We start from the raw sequence: 23,603 nt of genomic DNA, 5'->3' as shown, positions 1-23,603 counted from the left end.
TCACCATTTATTACAAAAATTGATACGTATTTAACTATTTAACTATTTTGTTCTTCCCACAACTTTCTGGTCTAAACATTGTAGTCATTCAGAGCAGTGAAGCATACTTTATTGTCCACAAGATTGCAGGACTATACTATATATGCCCTCAGAGTGTGGGACTATACTATATATGCCCTCACAGTGTAGGACTATACTATATATGCCCTCAGAGTGTAGGACTATACTATATATGCCCTCACAGTGTAGGACTATACTATATATGCCCTCATAGTGTGGGACTATACTATATATGCCCTCAGAGTGTAGGACTATACTATATATGCCCTCAGAGTGTAGGACTATACTATATATGCCCTCACAGTGTAGGACTATACTATATATGCCCCCAGACTGTAGGACTATACTATATATGCCCTCAGAGTGTAGCACTATCTATAATATAAAAGCCTAGTGGCGTGTGTTAGTCTGTGTGTGTGAAAAAAAAAACCAAGCTGCAGCGCCACCTGCTGGGCGGAGTTATACACTGACCTACTAAATTCTTAGTGTGTGTGTGGGAAAAAAAAACTCAGAAAGGGCTTAAATTTGGTATACTAAGATGTTTTTAATTTGTTAATTTAATTTGTTAATTGTTAAAAGTGTTTATAAAGATTTTAAAAAAATATATATATTTCTTGAAGGAGAAGTGACAGTTGGGAGTGGTTGGTGGTTGCTGGGGGTGACAGTTGGGAGTGGTTGGTGGTTGCCGGGGGGTGCCAGTTGGGAGTGGTTGGTGGTTGCTGGGGGTGACAGTTGGGAGTGGTTGGTGGTTACCGGGGGTGACAGTGGGGAGTGGTTGGTGGTTGCCGGGGGTCACAGAGCGAGAGGAGTGTGATACTCAGGACTGCTGAGAGAGATCCCTATGTCTGGATAGACATCTGGATAGATGTGGCGATAAAGATGAAGGATGAGGTGATGGAGAAAAATGATGAGGTGGTGACATGTGGACAAAACCACGTTAAAAAAGGGCGCTTGCGTCGGGAAGTAACGCTCTTCCCCTGAGGAGGCCTGGCCTAGCCCCAAATGCATGACAAGAACCTTTTTCACACCTTAAGTAGCTTGATTTGACTAGCATGCATGAGTATCATGCACGGGTTAACTTGTACTATATATGCCCTCAGACTGTAGGACTATACTATATATGTCCTCAGACTGTAGGACTATACTATATATGTCCTCAGACTGTAGGACTATACTATATATGTCCTCAGAATGTAGGACTATACTATATATGCCCTCAGAGTGTAGGACTATACTATATATGCCCTCAGAGTGTAGGACTATACTATATATGCCCTCACAGTGTAGGACTATACTATATATGCCCTCAGAGTGCAGGACTATACTATATATGTCCTCAGAGTGTGGGACTATACTATGTATGTATGTATGTATGTATGTATGTACATACATTGTGGGACTATACTTGGTAGGTTTTCGCAGTGCAGGACTATATTTTGTAGTTGTTCATAGTATATGGCTATACTTAGTAAGTGTTCAGAGTGAAAGACTATATTTTTGTAGGCTATGCTTTGTTGATGTTCTGAGTGCTGGACTATATTTGTATTCATTAAGAATAGAAGATTATACTTTGTAGGCATTCTCAGAGCTGATATGTATTTTCAGGTATTCACAGTGCATTAAAATTGCAGGACATGATTATGTAGGAGGTCCAATGTTAGATGAAACATTGCAGGCATTAAGATTATAATTAGTATAGTTTCTAGACATACAGAAGATGGGACTGTGATTGATAAAACTTCAGATTGCTGGATTATTACTCTGTAGACATACAGATAGTGTGGATGTTACTTTCCAGACATTGTGTTATTGTAGGACTATAATATGTAGACACTGTGATTGCACTGCCATTGTTTGTAAGCATACGAATAGAGTGACGGTAACTGGCAAGAGTTAATATTCCTGGACTATACTTTGAGCAATATGATGGACTCTATTCAGATAGTGGTTAGGTTATTTAAATTTCTGCAGTCTCGCTATGTGTTTGAATGAACTGCCAAGAAGTAAGGTCTGATACAAATGGATTCTGCAAGTGGGCTTTTATTAATCCTTTTCCTCTATGAGGATAGTCATCGTATTGCATAATATATAATTTATGTCAACTGCATTGACTATGTGGTACTATTAATATGATGTGCATAATTCATAAACCATGCTAACCTGGTATGTCAAATTAAATTAAAGTAAATCTTACATTAAAAATGTCATGAACGTGTCTTCGTAATGAAATGCTGGCAGACAAAGATTACTGCAAATGTATTATAGTAACTCATCTCTCCGGTGATAGGGAGTATCAGTATTTTTAAAAATCACATTCCACCCTCAAAAGCAGTGGTTAGAGTGGATCCAGCACTTATTAATTCACTTGGAATAGCTCTGACACAAGTATTGGTATCACTAGTTTGTAGTGAAATAATAGGCTGAATTCTCAGGAACAAAACGGCTGCTGTCCAATAATGTAGACAAAGGGGCCGCTTTACCCCTTGATGCCCTTTGTAGGTTCGTGACTCATTTTAGCAATTTGTTGGTTAAATGACAATATACATTTTTTACTCGCTGGGGTATCAGAGTGAATTGCAGAGCAGCAGTGAATGGACGCGGTGCGCACCAGGCACTCGGGCAATGAGAGTTTTAAGGGTAGGAGGGTACGGGACAATCTAGCTCTTCAGAACAGCTAGACACGCCTTTGTGTGTGACCGTGCCCCTTTTACAGTGTGTCCCTATCTGACGAGCTCCAATTTGCCACATTCCTCCATTGGAGGAATGTGGACTCAAAATCCATTTAACTCTTTATAATTCACTTCTTCTCTCTCTTAGAATAGAACTATTATACTAGCACCTTACCTTACTGGCAGCTTCTATCACATAAATAAATCATATTTCTATACAATCTCTGATACAGAGCAAGACAGCATAACTCCCATCATTTATCCAAGCAAAACTGGGATAAAATAAGCACCACCCCCAATGCACAAAAACCATGCCTCTAATTTACAGAAGCTCCACCCCAGATAATCCAACCACACCCACTTTCTGATAAGCCATGCCCACATAATGACTAGGCAACACAAATTTACCTGTTAGCACCGCCCATTTCAAGGTCCATGAATCAGGGTAGTTACAACAGTTATTCATCCCTCAATGTACACTTTGGGCCACATTTAGAGTCGGACGCAATGTGAGTCTAAGACTTACATAAAAAGTAGGAGTGGGAGTGTGCCGCAGCTTGGTAGGGTATTACGAGTGGCATGCAACCCCAGTTGTGTCCCACTGTGACCAGTTCCTGCAGCTAGCTAAGTACTTGCGCTACCTAATTCCTGATGCACTTTTTCAGTCTTGTTTTGACGTGTGTTCCGCCTGCCTCTTGATCCGATTAGGGTAGTTTTTGTGGGTAGACGCCCATAGTATCTGAATTATTCACGGTCATGCCTACGCAACTCCGTGTTCCACCCTTTCCCTCGTACTGAGACGCAAGCTGTCGCAGTGTACACTTGCATCTGAAAAGCAGACGGAACTGCAGGGAACTGTTGCTTACTGCGCATGTCTGCCAGTGGAAATGTGCAGGATGCACCTGAAATGGACTTTAAATGAGACCCTTTATTTGCCCAGTTATTCTCCCTCACCAGCACCATAGCTTACTGCTTTATGTAGGTATTTAGGTGATCTTAAATACAGCAGCTCCCCCAAACCCAACAAATCGCAGCCCATGTCTAACAATTGCTAAACATACAAACGTTATTCCTTGCCCTGACCCAAAATCAGTTAAAAAACATATCAGCCACATATAAATATATAAAAGTAAAAGTGGAGGTGTTGCCCATAGCAACCAATCAGATTCTAGCTCTCATTTACTTAGCACATTCTAGAACATGATAGCTAGAATCTGATTGGTTTCTATGGGCAACATCTCAGTTTCTTTTTTAGAAGGTGTGATAAGTCCACCCCTTTGTCACAGTCAGATTAACACTGCACAATGTATTTCATCTTCGTGGGTCAATGGTCCTTTAAGTAATCCAGAGCTTATTATAGATTTATAATTGTTAAAATCTTGATTACATATCTTACCTGAAAGATGTGATATTTCACGTAATTGATTTCGATGCAGCTATTTTCCGCAGTCGGCTTGTTTGTAAGAAGTGCTTTAAACCTTAAAAAAAAAAAGACAATTTGCAGAGTTAATTAGAAATTTCCTAATCACCAAAAGGAAGCAAAAGATAACAGTCATGTAGCATGCGTTGTATTATAGTGACTTTACATGGGAATTGGTTTGGATTAAAAAGTAAAGACTGTATTTTATTTGTGAAATCCAAGATTAGGGTTTAATTTACACAGCTGAATAAGTTACATGGCTTGGATAAGTTAACAAACTTCGTAAAGCCCTTGTATTTAATCAATAGAATGCGTTGATTAACAGCTTTCATTTTTCCGTTATGCAGCATGAAATATGTCCAGAGATCGAGTACACCCCCAAGTAGCGGAACCGCAGTGTAGAGAGCTCTGGTGGGACGAATGTCTTATCTATCGACTGAGCAGTCTGTTTGCCATTCGGAAGGAATTGTATGATTTCAGCTGTGTATTAGGCAGGGAGCAACTTCAAGGTAATTAAAAACATCCAATAGGGTCACAGCAGAGGCGGAACTAGCAAGCTGTGGACCCCGATGCAGGGAAGCGGGGAGGAGAGAACAGGGGCCCATAGCTGTCTAGCTCCCCATGCACAGGGCCCCAGTGTACCGTACCTGCTGCACCAATGGTAGTTTCGCCACTATACTTAATAACCCCCTATACTAGATGTTGTTCATTACTTTGGTACCCTGCTGAAATTGCCAGAGTCCACACCTATGGTGATTGTCATTTGGATCTTTCTGTCACAGTACAGACAATTGTGGATGAATAAAGTTTTAAAATTCCAAATTATTGTTAATTTATGTATAAACTCCTGTCAATAATATCTCGATAAACGATGAGTTATGATGTGATTACTTCAGTGATCATTAGGAAAACGTGTATATTACAATGATGTACTGCGACTTATAATATCCATTATCCAATATATTAACAGAGTGATATTTGTGAATACATTTTTTTCCTCCTAAATCACTGTAAATTATGATTAATTATGAAGGATTTCACATGCGTACCTCGGAGACGCTGTGAATAACAATACTTTGTGGGCATAGAAGGGCCGTCCTTCAACGATAAAGGTGACATCCGACATTTCTTTGTTGTTGAGAAAATGAGGATCTATAAACAAGACATCATTATTACTCATGATTACTGAGGACATAACAACTATTTGATTTTGGAGTTCTAATTGAGGTTTAATCTCCAGTTAATATGGTTTACACTGTGGATTTTACAAATCTGTGTTAGATAACATAGTCCTGAAATCACAGGGTGTGTTGACCTCAGAGACAGCAGATGGCCAAAGAACCATTTAAATCTAGACAGACTTTAATTGTTTCCAGGTGAAAACGCAGTGATCACGTGACATAAGTGTGTGCGGCTGACCCCCATAATGGGGCGCCTGACCACTGATGGGATGGGATCTTTAAAGCAGGTTCCTGCACCCCTCTGCCGTTCAGCTGAGTGGTATTAAAGAAAACGGGTTACAGCCAACCTACGGAAGATTGTGTAGCACATTTTTGTTAGGGCTTTACTCGCAGACTACGCTGCCACCTGTCTGAGGAGCTGAGTACTGCCAGGACCAAGTTTAAAGATCCTGATGGCTGCACAGTTATCAGAGCAGCTTGTTCTCATCACGTTCTGTTTGGAACGTGGTTATTCCCTGAATAAGCTCTGCTCATCAAGCCTTAAAATATGCCTGGAAAGTCTACCTGTATTTGGGGCTATGAGGATCAATTAGCACTTGCACCTGTCAGTGAGATAATGTTGACAGTGCAGTATCGGTACACAGAGATCACTTCAGCTTCACCTTGGCATCATACAGAGACGTGTTATTCATGCTATCGTTTAGTAAACGGGCTGATAGTTCATTGGTGTTTGCATAATTCTTATTCCTGGTGTGCAAAAATAAACACATGAATAAACCACAAATTACATGTCATTTCTGTGAGCACTCACCCAGCCGGGACGTCTGCTTGCGCTTGATCTCTATCAGTTTCGGGATGGGGTAAGGGCCGTAGCACTGGCTGAATATTACGGTCAACTGCTGACTGATGACCTCATTCTGCAATACACAGAAAACTGTTCCCGTTATACAAATACGTTTCCAGGTCTAGTTGAAGGATTACAGCTGTCACTGTTACTGTCTATGAAGGTTTAGATGGGTAAACACTGTATATTGGAACTTTATAACATAACATTCTTATAATAATGACAATACTTTCCTTTGTAATTAGCATGCAAAGGCCTTAACCCCATCCTCATTATACAGATCACATGATTACCACATATAATTTAGACTGTAAGCCCCAATGGGGCAGGGACTGATGTGAGTGAGTTCTCTGTACAGCGCTGCGGAATTAGTGGCGCTATATAAATAAATGGTAATAATAATAATAATAATAATAATAATAATAATAATGTGTTTTTTCCCCCATTGTATCTCCTTTTATGACATGGAAATAGTTTTTCACTACCACTTAACTCATTGACTAAGTGTGATCTGACAGCCTGTCAGCAAGTCAAACCTATTTAGATGAAAGTGATAACACAACAACTCAGTACAGAAGTTTCTCAGACAAGCTTGTCAATCACACGTTGTACAGATACTGGTCTCTCTGTGTGATTAGATTACATTCAGTTTTTTTTAAAAGATTCCCAAAATAAAATGTTCTTGAATTCACTCCTGAAGTACACATGGATGCTTGCAAAGCTGCTGGGTGATATAGACTTCACAAGAAAATTCAGGTTCAGTGTTTACCTAGTTTTCCGCTGGGCTCAATGGCGAGCAAGATAATCACGGGATAGCGGAGGGGCGAAAGTTTCCACAGGCAAGGAGAAGTCCCTAGCAAAGAATTGCATAGACATCACAGTACACCTCGTTTTGTGGATCAGTGCAGAACTGAGGTATTATTATGCGGAGTGAGATTATTGCAATGAGATGTGTATGAAGGGCACATTTTAAGGGGCGCTCCTTGCTGTGCACGGCCATTCCCATTCAGTAAAAAGACTTGAATTCAACACCAGCTCAGAGCAGTCAGGAAATCAGGACTCTAGTCCTACACTTTTAATAAGAAAACAATTCCAACCCATGCAGATCTGACCATTCAGTGTGGTCATTTAAGTGAATTACATACTCCCAGTTTATACGTTATGAGGAATAAAAAGTTGCCGAAGAATGGAAACCCCGGCTGCATCACACTATATATCACTATGACCGAGGATTGATCGTGAGTGTCATGTGACTGGGTCATGTGATCTACAGCCAGGATAACGTGACTGCTGCCAAGTCCCCAGGTCAATCACATTAAAACTTGTCCTGCGACCAGTGGTTTCTATCTCTTTCAACTCCCATTTTTACATTTTTGCCATTTTCCTTCATTTTTATGTTATTTACAACAAAAGTAAACTTTTTTTCTTCTGTAATGTCAAACTCACTAAAGTAATGAAATTGTTCAACCATTGTCAGCCACTAAAATACTTAAACTCCCTTTCAGGCTCTCCAGTGTAATTCTCATTGTTAGCTATAGTAAAACTGATTAAATTTCACTCCAGAGTGCTGGTATTTGCTACCACTGTAGCAGTTGTAATTAAAAACAATCAGCACTTCGGTGAGGCGCTGAGGTTTGCAGGAGCGGTACTGTAGCTGTACTACAAAGCTTGTTTTCTTTCAAGCAGATGAAGGCTTTCTCTCTGTAGACCAGAATGAAATGAAGGAAAGACTAAAAGGCCCCACCAGACTAAAGGCTGGGATAATTGCCAAGGATAAAGTTGGAAATTGCATTGAAAATCACAGCTGTGATATGAACTCTGGGAAACCCTGGACGAGAAGGAGAGTTGCTTCTCTGGGGGGCCAGCAATGAAACGATAGCAGAAATTATGGGGTACCTGCGAAGCAAGATCGTGATCAGTACCCTGGAAATTGTGCGGATAAGTTAACGGAATCTGTCATTAAATCCTGTCTCCCGTCGTAGCTCATGCAACGTACGTACAAAGGCAGGATCCATAAATGATCTGCCAAAATACATATTTTCTGCTACTTTACTGCTGATTCTTTTCAAGTACGTAGCTGTTACTTTATACAGGACCGGTGGAAGCTCTGGGGACTACGGTGCTGGTGATGTGTCCCTTGTATTGTGCTGCTTACCTTAGCCGGAGGGTGGTGGGGCCGGCATCCTCTCCTCCTGGGACTGGCAGTGTGACACGTGGATGTGACATCATAGCCAACCGCCAAGCTCTAGGTCAGACAATGACACTGAGGTCTGGCAGTGTGACGCCTGGCTGTGACATCATAGCCAAGCGCCACGCTCCATGTCCGACAATGACATGGAGGACTGGCAGTGTGACGCCAGGCTGTGACATCATAACTAAGCGCCACGCTCCATGTCCGAAAATGACACAGAGGACTGACAGTGTGACGCCTGGCTGTGACATCATAGCCAAGCGCCACGCTCCATGTCCGACAATGACACAGAGGACTGGCAGTGTGACGCCTGGCTGTGACATCATAGCCAAGCGCCACGCTCCATGTCTGACAATGACATGGAGGACTGGCAGTGTGATGCCTGGCTGGAGACATCATAGCCAAGCGCCAGGCTCCATGTCAGACAATGTCACGGAGGGCTGGCATTGTGAGGCCTGGCTGTGACATCATAGCCAAGCGCCACGCTCCATGTCTGACAATGACATGGAGGACTGGCAGTGTGATGCCTGGCTGGAGACATCATAGCCAAGCGCCAGGCTCCATGTCAGACAATGTCACGGAGGGCTGGCATTGTGAGGCCTGGCTGTGACATCATAGCCAAGCGCCACGCTCCATGTCTGACAATGACACGGAGGAGTGGCAGCTACACATGTAAGAAGCCGCTGGCTGCTTCTCCTTTGTGTCAGGAGCCGGCGCTCCGTGTTTGTGGAGGCACCAGGGTGGCATCGGAAACATTGGATGATCAATAATCAATTAAATAAAAACCTATTTGTTTAAAATATTAGTTAAAACATATGAATCAAATTTCATAACATTACTTGGATTTCATGTTTTTCTTTAGGTCAAAGCCTCATGGACTAAGATGATACTTTCTCTCTTACATAAATAGGTCTCACTATTCTCTTCTAAAGCTTGTCATATACGTTACTATTTGTTATTCCGCTGTTGAGTAATAAATACTACAATGTATAGGACAGCCCTTTCAGTCATTTCCACAACCCATTTGGTATTTTGGAGCAAGACAAAAGCCTGTGCCGACACAGGACACCCACATGCAGAGAGAACTGTTTCTGCCTAGCGTGGACTCATCAGTGCAGGACAGGTTGTCAGCAAGTGAAGCATATTTAGAGGCCAAATAAAACACTATGCTCCATGTTTTTAGCCAACAGTAAGGAGGATTAATATCATATCTAGTCCAGTGCGTATAGGTAGATAAAAAGTACTCCACGAGGCCTGTATCTAAAAACCACAAATAAAATAGATGGATGAAGACAAAAAACAAACGCGTAACCACAGACGTAGAGAACACAAAAGAATTATAGTGGACGTCCATACCTTGCTAGCTTTTAATATCTCAAACATCAGAGGCAGCCCTTGTGTAATCAATTCTTCTGTATATTCCTCCTCTTGGATAGACTTGAATTCTTTGAGCAAACACTGAATCAGAGGACGTCTGTGCTGGTGGAACGAAATGCGTAGGGATTCCAGCCACGTGTGAAGGGTCCACGGAACACCTACAAATGAAAACACTATGAGGTATAGGTGTACTATCACTTTATATACTGGGTTACAACAGTCAGCGTCAACAGGCATCGGATCATGTTATGCGATCACGTTATCACAACCCAAACTGGAGTTTAATCCGTGCCTGGCTAGTCAAACTGAGGGGACAATATCACCATACGGTCATGGGTTGTAGATATTAAAAGTGTTGGATATCATATGTGCAGAGTTTATTGCAGTGAACTGTACTCCAGGGATATTTGACTTACGTTCAAATAACATTCTGTGCCATAAACTCTGCATCATCTGTAAATAGGGCTTAAATATATAGGCCAAGGAGTCTATTGATAGTGTCCTCCCCTCTCATCTCTCCTTCTGGCCTCTTCTGAGTAAAACGTTTCATCGCCAGCCAGGAGGTTCCATTCCCGCACAGCCGGGAGCTGATTTAAACACCTGTGACAACCGCACCGTTTTTTCTTTTAATTCCGAAGCCTTCAATTACGAGATCGTACTAAAAAAAAGCAATTTACATCTAGCAAGGGGATTTTTACACTATAAATGTAACTCAGTTAGTGGAATTAAATTATAATGTATCGCTTCATTAACCGTTACAAAGACTCGGACAATTGCGATGCCTCTGTCTTTTTGACTGGTGTGGAAGTATTTAGTGGATGTTTTGGAATTAACCATCAATACTCAAACCGTCTCTAAAGGAAGAACAATGAGGGTTATTTAAGATTCTAAATTATCCTTATAGCAAAAGGGGAAAGGTAATTACGGGTGTACAAACTACGAGGGTGCGCAGAACACTTCCATTTGCGCAACTGCACCTGTCTGTCTAGAGTATGTGTAGCGGCACAATTACATCCTGGTAACTTTGGAACTGCTCATGGAATGAAATTGCGGAGCTGAGCGGAGACCTAGCCTGCACTCAGCAAGGAACTTTCCCACTAAGCTGCCCATATAAAAAGAAGCAACTTTTTGCACCCCCCCCACGGGCACCTCTATCTTTTCCTGCAAATCCATGCTTCCATGTCAAAGTGGATGTATTTTCTGATAGATAGGTACTTGGGGTCCAACAACGGGATGTGTAGAGCACTTTCATAACTGACCAGTAGGAAATTTACCCGAAAATATGTCAAGCAGAGAGGGTACAACCTTACGCTTACAGGAGATGTCCAGTCTATTTTTATTCCTTTATAGAGAGTGAGATGATAGGCAACTTTTTTATTAATTTATCTGACAGACAGCATAAAAAATGATGAGCTTCTCTGACGTGCCAGGGGTTAACAGAGGTGGATGTAACTGCTCTCTAGTTAAACCGAATTGGTACCCAGTCAGCTGAAACTTGCAGGATATAGGGGCACACGTGAATAGATTATAAATAACTTAAATATGTGCAGATTTTTTTTTCACCAGGCGACAGCAGAAAACTTAATGACCAAAAAATGGCAAATCTTATTTGGCAACAAGCTTAGAAAAAAATTGCGTAAACTTCTGTTTTTAGCACATGAAAAAAACTGAATTCACTGTAACTCATAGTAGATGTTCACATTCCAAAGCAGACTCTAAACCATTTCTTTCTGTAACTGAACAGAACACATCGCAGTAGCTGTTCATATTGCAAACAGACCCAAATAAAAAAAAAAAATCAACTTATGAGTGAAATGCAGATTGTTAGTTATACTCATTCTAAGAGTAGAATTATTAGGATTATTTAATAGGCAGGGCATGCTGATACAAGTAGTTCCACAACAGCACGGTGGCTTAGTGGTTAGCACTTCTGCCTCACAGCACTGGGGTCATGAGTTCAATTCCCAACCATGGCCTTATCTGTGTGGAGTTTGTATGTTCTCCCTGTGTTTGCGTGGGTTTCCTCCGGGTGCTCCGGTTTCCTCCCACACTCCAAAAACATACTAGTAGGTTAATTGGCTGCTAACAAATTGACCCTAGTCTGTCTGTCTGTCTGTGTGCTTGTGTTAGGGAATTTAGACTGTAAGCCCCAATGGGGCAGGGACTGATGTGAGTTCTCTGTACAGCGCTGCGGAATCAGTGGCGCTATATAAATAAATGGTGATGATGATGAACAGCTGCTTGCCTATTAAAGGTTCACAAAGGGAGTTTATTCAGAATGCATAAAACGGGGATAATATATATAATGGGGGGGGTAATGACATAAAATATTATTTTACTAAGAACAATAGATGCTTAGATTAAACATCTACCACGCAAAGTTAAACAGCAGTACCGGAATATAAACATATTTATATAAAAGAGAACTAGGTCCTTAAAATAAACCATAAATAAAAGCTAGATGGGCACATTGGTCAGCTGCCGTCAACGTTCTATTTTTCTCAATACAGTAAAAGGCACATTACGGCCATAAATAGACCCTAACCAGGGAAATGAAATGCAAGCAGCCTACTTCCTCGTGTGCACGACTGGTATTCATAGCTCCCCCTGCAGCATATGAAGTATGTGCCTCACTGATTGCCAGAAGGCCTACACTCTGTGGCCAGAGAAGCATGTTATTGGAATTGAATATTTTTATGATGTTCCTAAGAACAGAGGGAAAGAATTAGTTCATGTTTAAAAGAATATCACTGACTTGAATCTGTTCCTTTGTCCCGGAGAGTTTATGTAATGGAAGCAAATGTTTCCTTAATGCATGTAGCGTGTAAGTTGTTGTACTGTAACTGCCAGAATCCACTGTGGATTTGTTGCATCAGGGAAATCTGAGACGAATGCAGATTATAAGTGTTTACAATGCTGCGCCCAGGTTGGTAATAATGGACTCCGCAGGGACTAGTAATATTCTTATAATGTATAATGTAGGAGCGCAAAAGCTCAAGTATATAATAAATGGACGAGGAGCTGTTCTTGTAGGAAATATCTGTGATATTACACCTGTTGTTTGTATCTGTAAGATCTTACTCAGTGACAGAGAAGTGGAAGTAAAGGGAGCCCTGTACAAAGCAAACATATACATTCTGGTATCATGCAAATGCCAGCTTACTGCCCACGACCATAAGGGACACTGCCCGGATAATGCTACCAGTGCACTGGAGGATGTACTGCTGCACATAGCTACTAGCTGGAATTTGAGTGGCAAACTGTTACCTATGCAACATTGCCCGCATTCGGCCCTTCCTCTCACAAGATGCCACCAAAACTATCATCCACGCACTCATCATCTCCCGCCTCAATTATTGCAACCTCCTCCTTACCAGCCTCCCCCACTCCCATCTTGTCCCCCTCCGCTCTATACTCAATGCGGCTGCAAGACTCATCTTCCTTTCTCACCGCTCCTCCTCTGCCTCGTCCTATACTGGTTCCCCATCCCCTACAGAATCCTTTCCAAGCTCCTGATAATCACTTACAAGGCTCTCTCCCAGGCTACTGCCCCTTATATCTCTAACCTCCTCTCCATTCGCACTCCTGCCCGCTCCCTGCACTCAGCCAATGACCGTCGCCTCTCCTCCACTCTTATCACCTCTTCCCACTCCAGAATCCAAGACTTCTCCCGTGCTGCCCCCCTTCAATGGAACAACCTCCCTCGCTCTATCCGTCTCTCTCCTAATCTGTGCTCCTTCAAACGGGCACTTAAAACTCACCTGTTCCTCAAAGCCTACCAACTATCCACTTAACCCCTCATCTCCTCCGCTCGTTCTCCCCTCTCTCCTCCCGGCCCCCTTCTTCTCTCCCCCATGCTCAACTGGCTCCCCTTGTGCCTGTTTTGTTTACCCTCCCTTAGGATGTAAGCTCGTTTGAGCAGGGCCCTCTTCCCTCCTGTCTCCATAACTGTTCTTCTGCTCCATCTTTACTGCACTAGCCTGCCTGGAGTTTCTGAAGTTTTGGTATGTTTTGTTTATTGATCAGTAATGTTTGACCCTGTATAGTCTACTGTTTGTACTGTGTACGGCGCTGCGGAACTCTTGTGGCGCCTAACAAATTAAGGATAATAATAATAATAATTATAGGCATAAGTGTGACAATGCATTACTGGTGGGCATATGGATGTCAGATTGCTACTGAGGGGCACAATGAGTGTTCTTTTACTAGCAATGGGCATATGGGTGCCATTTTATCAGCAATGGACATATGACTGGCATTTTACTAGTGATGGACATGTAGGTGGATCTTACTATTAGTGCTATGCATGTTATTATTGATATATTAGTTGCATAGCTGTGTCTATTTAATGAGGTGTATTGTGTGTATAGTTAATGCATGCTATAGAGACTATTATGGCTACTTGACGGCTCTGTAATATATGGCTCACATGCACACACAGCGCGTTTCACCACTCTTTGCTTCATTGGATATTGTTTACACATATGGGGGTAATCAGTGAAGGACTCTCTTTCTCTGGGGATGGGGCATTTATTACCCCTGCACTGGGACCCTCTACAGTCGGTTACTGCACCCACGTGCAGTAGTATATTTTTCTCCATCATAACATGAGTGTGACATGTCCAAATAACCAAGGCAGCAGATCAATGCACGACTGACTGGTTAAGATAATATTACGTCGTTGGATTAATGGAACAATCACATTAAACCTGTATATTTTTCATTAATAAAGCTTAGCGGCGCGGCGGCGGGCTGTGACATCTTAGCCCAGCGCCACAGCTCCAGCCCATTACATACATGAAGGAGCAGAAACCGGCAAGAAGCTGCCGGCTCCTGCCCTTCCAGGCCGCTCGCTCAGTGTGGGGGGCGCCGTGGTGACAATCAAGACACTGAATGAGTGACATTATGTTTGCCTAGTGGTAATACGGGCAATGTGCTAGGACATGTAACACGATCTACAACACTTCTAAGATTCTCTGTGTCTGATTCTCTCTTTAAAAGACCCAGTCACTGTGCTCCAGGAATTCCCTGTCTGCCTGTATAAGTGCCCTCTCCGTTTAACACCTGAAATCCTGAAGAAATATCTCACGTTTATACATTGGAGATTTTAACGCCACAATGTATATGGCTAGAAATAGATTTATCCCCAATATAGACACGCCAGTTAATAAGCTGGCCGTTTTTTGGGGGCATTTGTAAAGGAACTAGACTGTGCTGATAAAATATTAAAACAAAAATCTAAGTATATCAAACAGAAACCTATTCTCCCCTACCCTAATAGCGTAGATGTGAATTCAATTTAAAATGAACTTTTAAACACATGGGACTAGATTTACTAAACTGCAAGTTTGAAAAAGTTGAGATGTTGCCTATAGCAACCAATCAGATTCTAGCTGTCATTTATTTAGTACATTCGACACAATGACAGCTAGAATCTGATTGGTTGCTATAGGCAACATCTCCACTTTTTCAAACCTGCTGTTTAGTAAATCTAGCCCAAGGTCCCTATTTCTTGTAACCATCATACTGTAAAGACAGCAGACCGCACTGACCTAAGCTTCTTATATCGATAGTTACGTCCACATATCCGTGCTCGGCGCTGTGATACATGGCCTCTTTCAGAGCCTTTAGCTTGGCCTTGCTGTTTCGGCTTGGGCACAACGGGGTGTTGGTCGTTTCAGGCAGATCTGTTCCTTCCGCTAGAATCTCTTCCAATGATAAAATGTCACCCTTCTCTTTTTCGGGTTGGGACAGCAGCTTCCGAAATACATTCCTAAAAAAACAAAAAAACAAAATACCAACGGCACAATAAATATTTTAGTAAACCAGGCGCCTGTGTCGCGAAAAATGCGGCTCTGTATATGGGCAGAAATACTCGATTTTTCCGTATTCTTTTGTTTTTAAGTAAATGAGCAAAACGAAGGATAAAGAATATTTATTTCTTCGCCACTGAAGCGGATACCATTCCAAACACTTAGAGAACAACAAACACTGTAAGAGGTTCTGTGCCGGTGTATTTATATTACCTGTGCCCGTGTGCAGCTGCCTGGCTGAAAGAGTTCATATCTCCTTGAGGTGCCGTAGAAATCCCATTTCTGTACAAAGTTCCTATCATGGGATCTGCTCCTCGCTCCAGCAGCAAACTCACAAGCTCAAAGTTTCCTGCAGTCATCAGGAGAGATAGTAATGTTCTATTAATGGTTTTGCATTTGCCTTTAACTGTACCTGTTGACTATACGCAGGTACCATAATGCGGGCTACAGAAATGCAGCCCATACAATCAGTTGCAGGCTTGTGAGGCAGCCATGTTGTCTTCTGACTGAGCATGTACTCATAAAAAGCCATGCCAAGGGTTAGGTGCCCCCCTAAAACATTCAGTGGCTTTAATTCATCCAGTGTTTGTAATGCCCCCCACAGCAACCTCACACGGAGCGACGGCCGCTGGATCAGCAGCATCCAGCAGCTTCTGTGAAACTGTTGGTGGCTCCTACTCCTTGTCAGTGGTGGGTGGAGAGAGTGGCGCTTGTCTATGATGTCACTGGCCAGCGCCATTCTGCCTGACTGAAGGAGCAACTGAAGTTGCCCTCACCTCCTGACTGCTAAGCCTTGGTTATATACAATATAAAGCTAATATAATTTGAATCTGTAGTTATGAATAAGCAAAGAGCCTGGGATTTTACCACAGAAATCTTACTACGAAACATAGAACGATCTTAAACGTAGTCTTATTTGGATAAACACTGGTACACATTACACAATAATGTCATTTCAGTTTTACACCTCACCAGGTGCCCATAGACGTTCCCAAAATGCAGTGTGTGTACGCTCTTTTGTTCGGGTTACTAATTAAGATACTTACCTGCGGCTGCTGCCAATTGCAATGGAGTTTCTGAATAATTTTCCTCCCCAGCTTCTAAGGATCCTTCTACGTTGGCACCTGCATCCAGAAGCAGCTGCAGACAGAAACACAGACTGTAAATGAGGTGACTGAAGACAGGAACATATATAGCAGAGGAGAAATGGTCATGGCTATTAGCACTGTATAGCTCTGGGTATACAAAACCAGACCGTGGCTGTTCCAACAAGGCTATAAAGCTTTTGGAAAGCTATTTGCAAATTGTAATAGGGACAATTTTGAGCAGCAGCTTAGTTTATATTTGTCCCCAATTTCCAGGGACAGTACTGATCCCTGAAAATGTCCCTATTTTCAATACTGGTCAACTGCAAAATAAGAGGTAAGTTCATCAAATCTTCTAAAAAAGAAAAGAGGAGGTGTTGGCAATCAATCAGCTACTAGTTATCATTTATTTAGCGCATTTGTCTGCCCATTGTTATCTACTGTTATTCTCTGGGCTTTAGAAGTTACGTTGATAGAAAAGGTGCATTTAAAATGCAAAAAAGTCCACTACCGTCACATTGGGTTAACGTGACAAGATGGGGAATGCTCCAAGTGCCGCACATAAGCCGCCTGTAATATATTATAATACTAGCCACAATTATGTCATAAGAAATGTAGCAGGAACATAACCCCACATTTATGTTTCAAAATGTGAATTTACAGCAAAAAGTCATATAATATGAACAGTACAAAGTAGCCGATTGTGTAATTATAACACCACTGATTTCTTGGAAGTGTTGATGTTTTTAGATGATATATTTCTATGTTTTCCCTTATATAGATGATGATTTTTTTTTAATTTAAATCTTCCCCCAGGAGTAGTGTGGGAGGATGTCCGAAATGGGTTCAACACAAAAGGCCTCTCCAGTTATTTCAGTTTACGAGACAGAGTTGAAACATGTGCCACATTACTCGGTGGAACACAATTCCTTCAGGCTTTTCAGAGGAATGCATAAAGCCAGTTACCCGCTGGCGTTAAAAATCACGATTTTACTAGCAGTTTTTAACAGGCGTAAACACGTGTAAAGGGGTATGAGGTTGGAATCTGTTCATTTTTTTGCTTGTGTCTGAGGTTGGGTCTGTTTTCGTGTCCCTCAATGAACCCCCTCTGCAGGTGTAAGGACAGGTTGTCAAACGCAAATTACGTGCCACATGCTGTGTTACTGGCCTATTCCAACCTACGGCCATGCAGCAATTTCCACCCTCTGAATCACATTCTATTCTTTCTGACAGCGAAGGCCAATCACACACAAAGGCCACGACCATAAATGCTTGGGCCTAGGAGGTGACATTTGTAGGGGTGGCAAGCTGTCTCTTAAATAATCATCTTACTACTTTTTTTCTTATGTATGTGTGACGATTATGTAGTATATCTAATGACTGTTATTTTCTGTTGAATTCATGTATGATAATGTATATTGTATGTATTGTATGTAACCTTGTAATGAAATCTCAACGTGTGCTTTTCTAAATGACATGAGTTGGAACCTATGCACGTGTCAATAATCGTTTGAAATTATCCAGAGATAGATAAGCATTTCTGATAGGTTTTTTTGGTATGCAGAGGATGTGGACCTGACCAGCCAAGCCAAACGAGCAGAGGTGAGAACTCAGGTCCTGTTAACATTCCAGATCTCAGGACATCTCTATCTCACTTCGAAAGCCCTGTGACATTTGAGAGATCACTCTGTCCTTATTGACAGCTAAACTCCAAAGGTGGGGAGTGAGAGCTATATGGAATAGAGTTTTAAATCTTCTGCCTTTGACAATAACGTGTGCATTTTCATGAGGGGGTCTATCAAGACTGAAATGTTACATATTTCTCAATTGTGTTCCCTCACACACACCAAGGGCTAGATTTACTAAGCTGCGGGTTTGAAAAAGTGGGGATGTTGCCCTTAGCAACCAATCAGATTTTAGCTGTCATTTTGTAAAAGGTACTAAATAAATGAAAGCTAGAATCTGATTGGTTGCTATAGGCAACATCCCCACTTTTTAAAACCCGCAGCTTAGTAAATCTAGCCCCAAGTCTTAACTAAGTAAGTAGTGACTCTGGTTTTATTTCCTATTTTATTTTCTGAAACTTATTTGTTAAACATATTGCAAGTCTAATTATTAATTTTTTGTAACTAAGCCTTGGAAACATTTTTCAGATTAAATAAAGTTTATCTAGCATATTCTCTGTGATTCTTTGTGAACTTACGAAGCCCAGGGAGGCTCACGCTACATGTGTATGTGATTTAAGTGTGAAACATTAATAAGTGGTTTTGGTGAACGTTTTGCTGGCAGAAAAGGTGCATTCATTGCTAAATGACTAAGGTGACGCCAGTCACGGCCAGCTGTTCAGATTGATGTATCTGGGACAGGCTGGGGGCGTGCCTGCCATCAAAATACAACAATGACACATTACCAACATAAATGAATACAAGTAGTTGTTATATACAGATGACCTGTGGGGTGATGGGTATCTGATGTAGAGTGGGTACAGCAGAGGTGGCTTGTGGGAAGGGGGGGGGCAAAAGGCTGTAACTGAGGGATTTTCACACAGTCAATGCACAAGAAAATTCACTGACTGGTGCTAAGCCACCACGGGGTTCGACTCAACTACCACTATACCAGATGGCCCTACCCCCAACCTCAACAGACATAATATTATATAGACAGAGAGCACTCGGAGAAATACTACCTGCACAACAGGAATATGCCCCTGGAGGACAGCAAATGTCAGTGCAGTCCAGTGATAGGTTTCTGGATGAACGGACGGAAATTTGTGTGCCGTGCTTGGGACCTAAATTAAAAACGTGAATTATACAGTCGTGAGTCAAATTGTTCCTGTGAATTATAATTATCATTCACTTGTAAGGCGCCATAGTGTTCCACAGCGCCGGGGAGTGGGGAAAACAGGAACATACAAGGTAGATAAAATAAATGTACACATGAAAACAAAGGGTAGAGTGAACCCTGCTCATGAGAGAGCTTACAATCTAAGTGGAAGAGAGCTGAGACAACAGGAGCGAGTGTGGCTCAGAGTGGAGATTGGGACAGTGGTCAGGGTGCATTAGTGCGGGTAGTATAGGTGGGAGATAGGTAAGAACGAATAGAGATGGGTTTTCAGAGAGCATTATTCTTGTAAATTCTTTACAATGAATAAGCAGGGATTTGGTTTTTGTATCAAAAATACAAATAAATAAAGGACAACTCTGCATTCAAGACTTACCGTAGCCTATGCACCATTGAGGCAGCCATTTTGTGAGTTGGACCAATATTCAATAGAATGCAACCCATTTATTCACTGGGAACTAGTGGCATGAGATACTTTGCACCTCATACCTCGGTGATCTCAAGTAAATTGATAAGCTGAATATTGGTTCAGACCACAAAATGGCAGCCTCCACTGTGTAGGTGACAGAGGCACCTCAGCAATGGAAATACATTTAGTCGTTTCAACAGAAGTAGGCTGTGCAGCAGTAATTTTACTCCCCTAAGGAATGCTAGTGGTATTTTCATGTACTCACCTCAACATTGAGCTCTGCCCCGGCATCCAAAAGCATTTGTACCATTGCTTCATCGCCCCTAACACAGGCGTACATCAGTGGAGTCATTCCCTAGAGGAAACCAACATTAAATAACATATAGAAATATCAACCCTATTTCATTTTTCAGGTTTTTATAGGTCACATGATGTCAGGTCACATGATTTACATCTGTTCATGTCTTTCTGCTGAGATTTGCAGCTCTGTTCAGTAAAACCATATTACAAGCCTACAGCATAGCATGACAGCTATGACAATACATGCCGACATGATTCACTTTAGACAGTTCTCCAAAACAACTGCAATCAGGGTTTGCCCTGACCAACCGATATTCAAAATAAGCAGCTACTCTCTGCTTTTCTCCATCGTAACTTTGCCCTCAATGGGGGCAAAGGATGAAAGGATACGTGTGATTTCACATTACAATTCCCACACGTTTTGAGAAAAACTGAGGTAAATTATAGCAGCTATCTCAAGTGGTAGCACTTGGGGAATGATGGTTGCAGGAATATGAAAGGATATTAAAAATGCTAGCAAGACACAGCTGGGATGAGCACAGTATGAGCAATTGTTTTGTTTTTTTAAAAAACAAAAAAACACTTTATTTATTAAGAAAGTATGATAAAAAAAAATACAATGCCATAAATAAACATAGGCTAAAAACACATAACATCACACACAACATATGATCAGGGGACGGCTGGCAAATTTAAGCCTGGGGGGGCCAAGACTCGACTCTGCAGCCTATAAGGAACATTTAAAAGAAAAAAAATGTAGGTGACCCAGGTGAAGGTAGCCCACTATGGCAGGTGAACACTCCAAAAATGAAGCCCTAGGGCTCATCACTGTGTATAGTCTTGTTAGACTATTGTCTGTTTTATAATAAATAACTGGGTAGAAAGAGAATATGGAACCAAGTAAAGGAATAATAAAGGGGGGATAGGGAAAATGATAGAACGTTTATCAGGGAAATATCACAGGAGACATTGTATGGTTCATATCCGAGTGAGGACGTTGACTTACTTGCTCGCTCATGCTGTTGATCCCTTCCGGACCCAGCAAAGTCACAGCTTGTTTGACCAGGTCTGTCCTCCCACAGTTCAACATCCTGAATCCAAGGTCCTGTTTAAACTTAGCTTCCGTGGCCACGGCGTCCAGTTTGCGAGACGCACAAAAACAGTCATCGGCCCTGCAGAGGACAAATGTATGAACTGTGAATTGGCTTGCCAATAACAGGTCTAAAACGTCAGCCAGTGTTATCAGTGTATCAATGTATCCATCAATGCTAAGATGATAGGTTCCAGGAATACAATTTAGAAACTCTTGACAATATAGAAACATGGGGGTAAATTTATTAAAAATCGTGTTGGTGGCGGTTTTAAACCGCCACACCTCGCCGGCGGTTTAATGCTCCAAACGCCGAATTTACTATAGAGCGGTTTGAGGCTGTGATGTTAAATGCTTGGCTATGATTGGCGGATTGAAAAGAAATAAACTGCCGACAGTTTGGTTAAACCAGCCGTCAGAACCATTATCAAAAAGACAGGTTCTTATATACCTGCTTCTGATTGGCTTGGTGCTGAAACATGCCGTTTGAGCTATCTTGCCACTCAGATCATAAGAGGAAGCCTGACATATAAATTATGGGGGCAATCACTATTTATTGATTAAGGGGCCAAATTATTTATAATTAAGCTATGGGGAAAATTTTATTTTTCATTACATTAAGGAGTAATATTATTGTATTATTATACGATGGGGGCTCTATGTAATTGTGCATCATAAATAATTATATCTCCATTAACAATCAAATAGTATTGCCCAGTTAATATAATTATATATTCATATTTCTCCCATAATATGATAGAATAATAGTGTCCCCTTAATATAATGAAAAATAAAATTTGCCCCATAAGTTAATTTTGCCCCTTCTCAATAAATAATGATTGCCCAAATAATTTATATGTGAATCGCGCCTCCTCTTATTTTGTGAATGGCCAAGTAGGAGCAACCTCCCTTCTCACAACCACCTCTTCTGTTTTTTTTAAAAAAATGCAGACGTATCTTGTCTGCCCAGTAAATTAGTATTTTTTTTCTTATTAATTCTAAAAATATGAAGCAATTCATTGCATTTTTTTCTTTTTTCTTAAATTGTTAACAGATTATTTTACATATTTTTTTCAAGGAATTCTGAGATTTATAAAAATGCATTAAAAAATATCTCACAAAAAAAGCATAATGCAAGCAAGGAAAAAAGCCGCAAAACCACCATTAATTTCGTATGTGTTTTAAATGCGTTTTTTTAGTGCCGATTGCTTCAAATACTGACGTAAGAGAAATTCTTTTTGACTATCGATGTCAGAGGGTAATTTTCACTGTTCCTTCCGCAGTATCACTTAATGATCAATCTATTTTTATGTTTGATCATCAGTGGTTAACAATATAGGGTTGCAATCTATATTATATATACATTCTAGCATATTCCTTGACAGTTCTAACATTTGATACATCATGTTCCCTAATACCCCTCATATCTACATCCATGTTCCATTTATTGGATTTCATCCCCAGAGGCAAGAGCATGAAAACTATCCATGGTGCTGGGTGGTGCTCAGAATTCCCTCGCCTCAATCGGATTGTTGGAGAGATATCAGTACAAGGTCACTGCAGCAGTTGCAAGTCTTGCCAGTAGATACCATTACTAACTACTAAGCATGCTCTCTGGAATTCTCAAAGCTAGCTCTCAGGTAGAAGGCAGTGCTATAGGGCTAAAATGAAGCTGTTGAGAGGAGGTAGTAGAGGAAAAGCAGGAGCTACTTTCTTATACCAAAACTCTGAAGCACAGGGAAAGGTTAGGAGTATATATTTAATAGTACGTTTGACTCTTTAGCTCCTTTAAAGCAGCCATGACAATTGTTTCTACATAACTGATTTGTGCACTATAATAATCGTGTAGGTCTAAATAAGGCCCATAGTGCATTTTGTTAAGTGACTACAACACAGTCACACTTGTTGCTTTAGCAAATTTTCTTTAATAAATTAATGTTTAATAAATATAGTAGTATAGCTTTCTATTAATGCTTACTATGGTTTTTTTTTATGGCTTATAGGAACGATACAAATGTCTAAAGCAATTTTTCTTTTACCAGCCATGCCATTTAAGGTGACTTCCCATTATCCTGCTTGTAATCGTCTTCTGTACTGACATCTAATATCTCATATTTTATTTATTTTTTATTTAGCCCCAATATACGTAATTTGCAAACAACAGTTGAAAATGAACTTCATTATTAATTGAAAACTTAATAAAGAGTTGCAGATTTAATGGATGAAGCAATGGTCTAGAAAGGTTATATTTTCACATATTTAAATAAATAAACATGGAAATTTCAAAAGGAGCACAAATCACCTCTGGATTATCAGTAAGTGT

The 23,603-nt window shown here is 41.1% G+C and overlaps 1 protein-coding gene across 2 annotated transcripts in view; it reads right to left on the bottom strand.

The window, feature by feature from the left end:
* Positions 1 to 23,603, bottom strand: part of ABTB3 (ankyrin repeat and BTB domain containing 3) — a 183,920-nt gene that overhangs the window by 5,640 nt on the left and 154,677 nt on the right. For both annotated transcript variants that reach the window (XM_075210188.1, XM_075210187.1), the window contains 10 exons: positions 21,197 to 21,362; positions 20,156 to 20,245; positions 19,327 to 19,428; positions 16,602 to 16,695; positions 15,769 to 15,904; positions 15,295 to 15,515; positions 9,722 to 9,900; positions 6,142 to 6,247; positions 5,199 to 5,301; positions 4,126 to 4,207 (listed from right to left, as the gene is read on the bottom strand). In XM_075210188.1, coding sequence (XP_075066289.1) covers positions 4,126 to 4,207; positions 5,199 to 5,301; positions 6,142 to 6,247; positions 9,722 to 9,900; positions 15,295 to 15,515; positions 15,769 to 15,904; positions 16,602 to 16,695; positions 19,327 to 19,428; positions 20,156 to 20,245; positions 21,197 to 21,362 — 1,279 coding nt within the window. The remainder of the gene's footprint in view (positions 1 to 4,125; positions 4,208 to 5,198; positions 5,302 to 6,141; positions 6,248 to 9,721; positions 9,901 to 15,294; positions 15,516 to 15,768; positions 15,905 to 16,601; positions 16,696 to 19,326; positions 19,429 to 20,155; positions 20,246 to 21,196; positions 21,363 to 23,603) is intronic.

Source organism: Mixophyes fleayi, chromosome 4 (assembly GCF_038048845.1).
Source record: "Mixophyes fleayi isolate aMixFle1 chromosome 4, aMixFle1.hap1, whole genome shotgun sequence".
In the NCBI taxonomy this organism is placed as follows: domain Eukaryota; kingdom Metazoa; phylum Chordata; class Amphibia; order Anura; family Limnodynastidae; genus Mixophyes; species Mixophyes fleayi.
The sequence above is the reverse complement of the archived record's forward strand: the minus strand, read 5'-3'. Positions and strand labels throughout refer to the sequence as shown.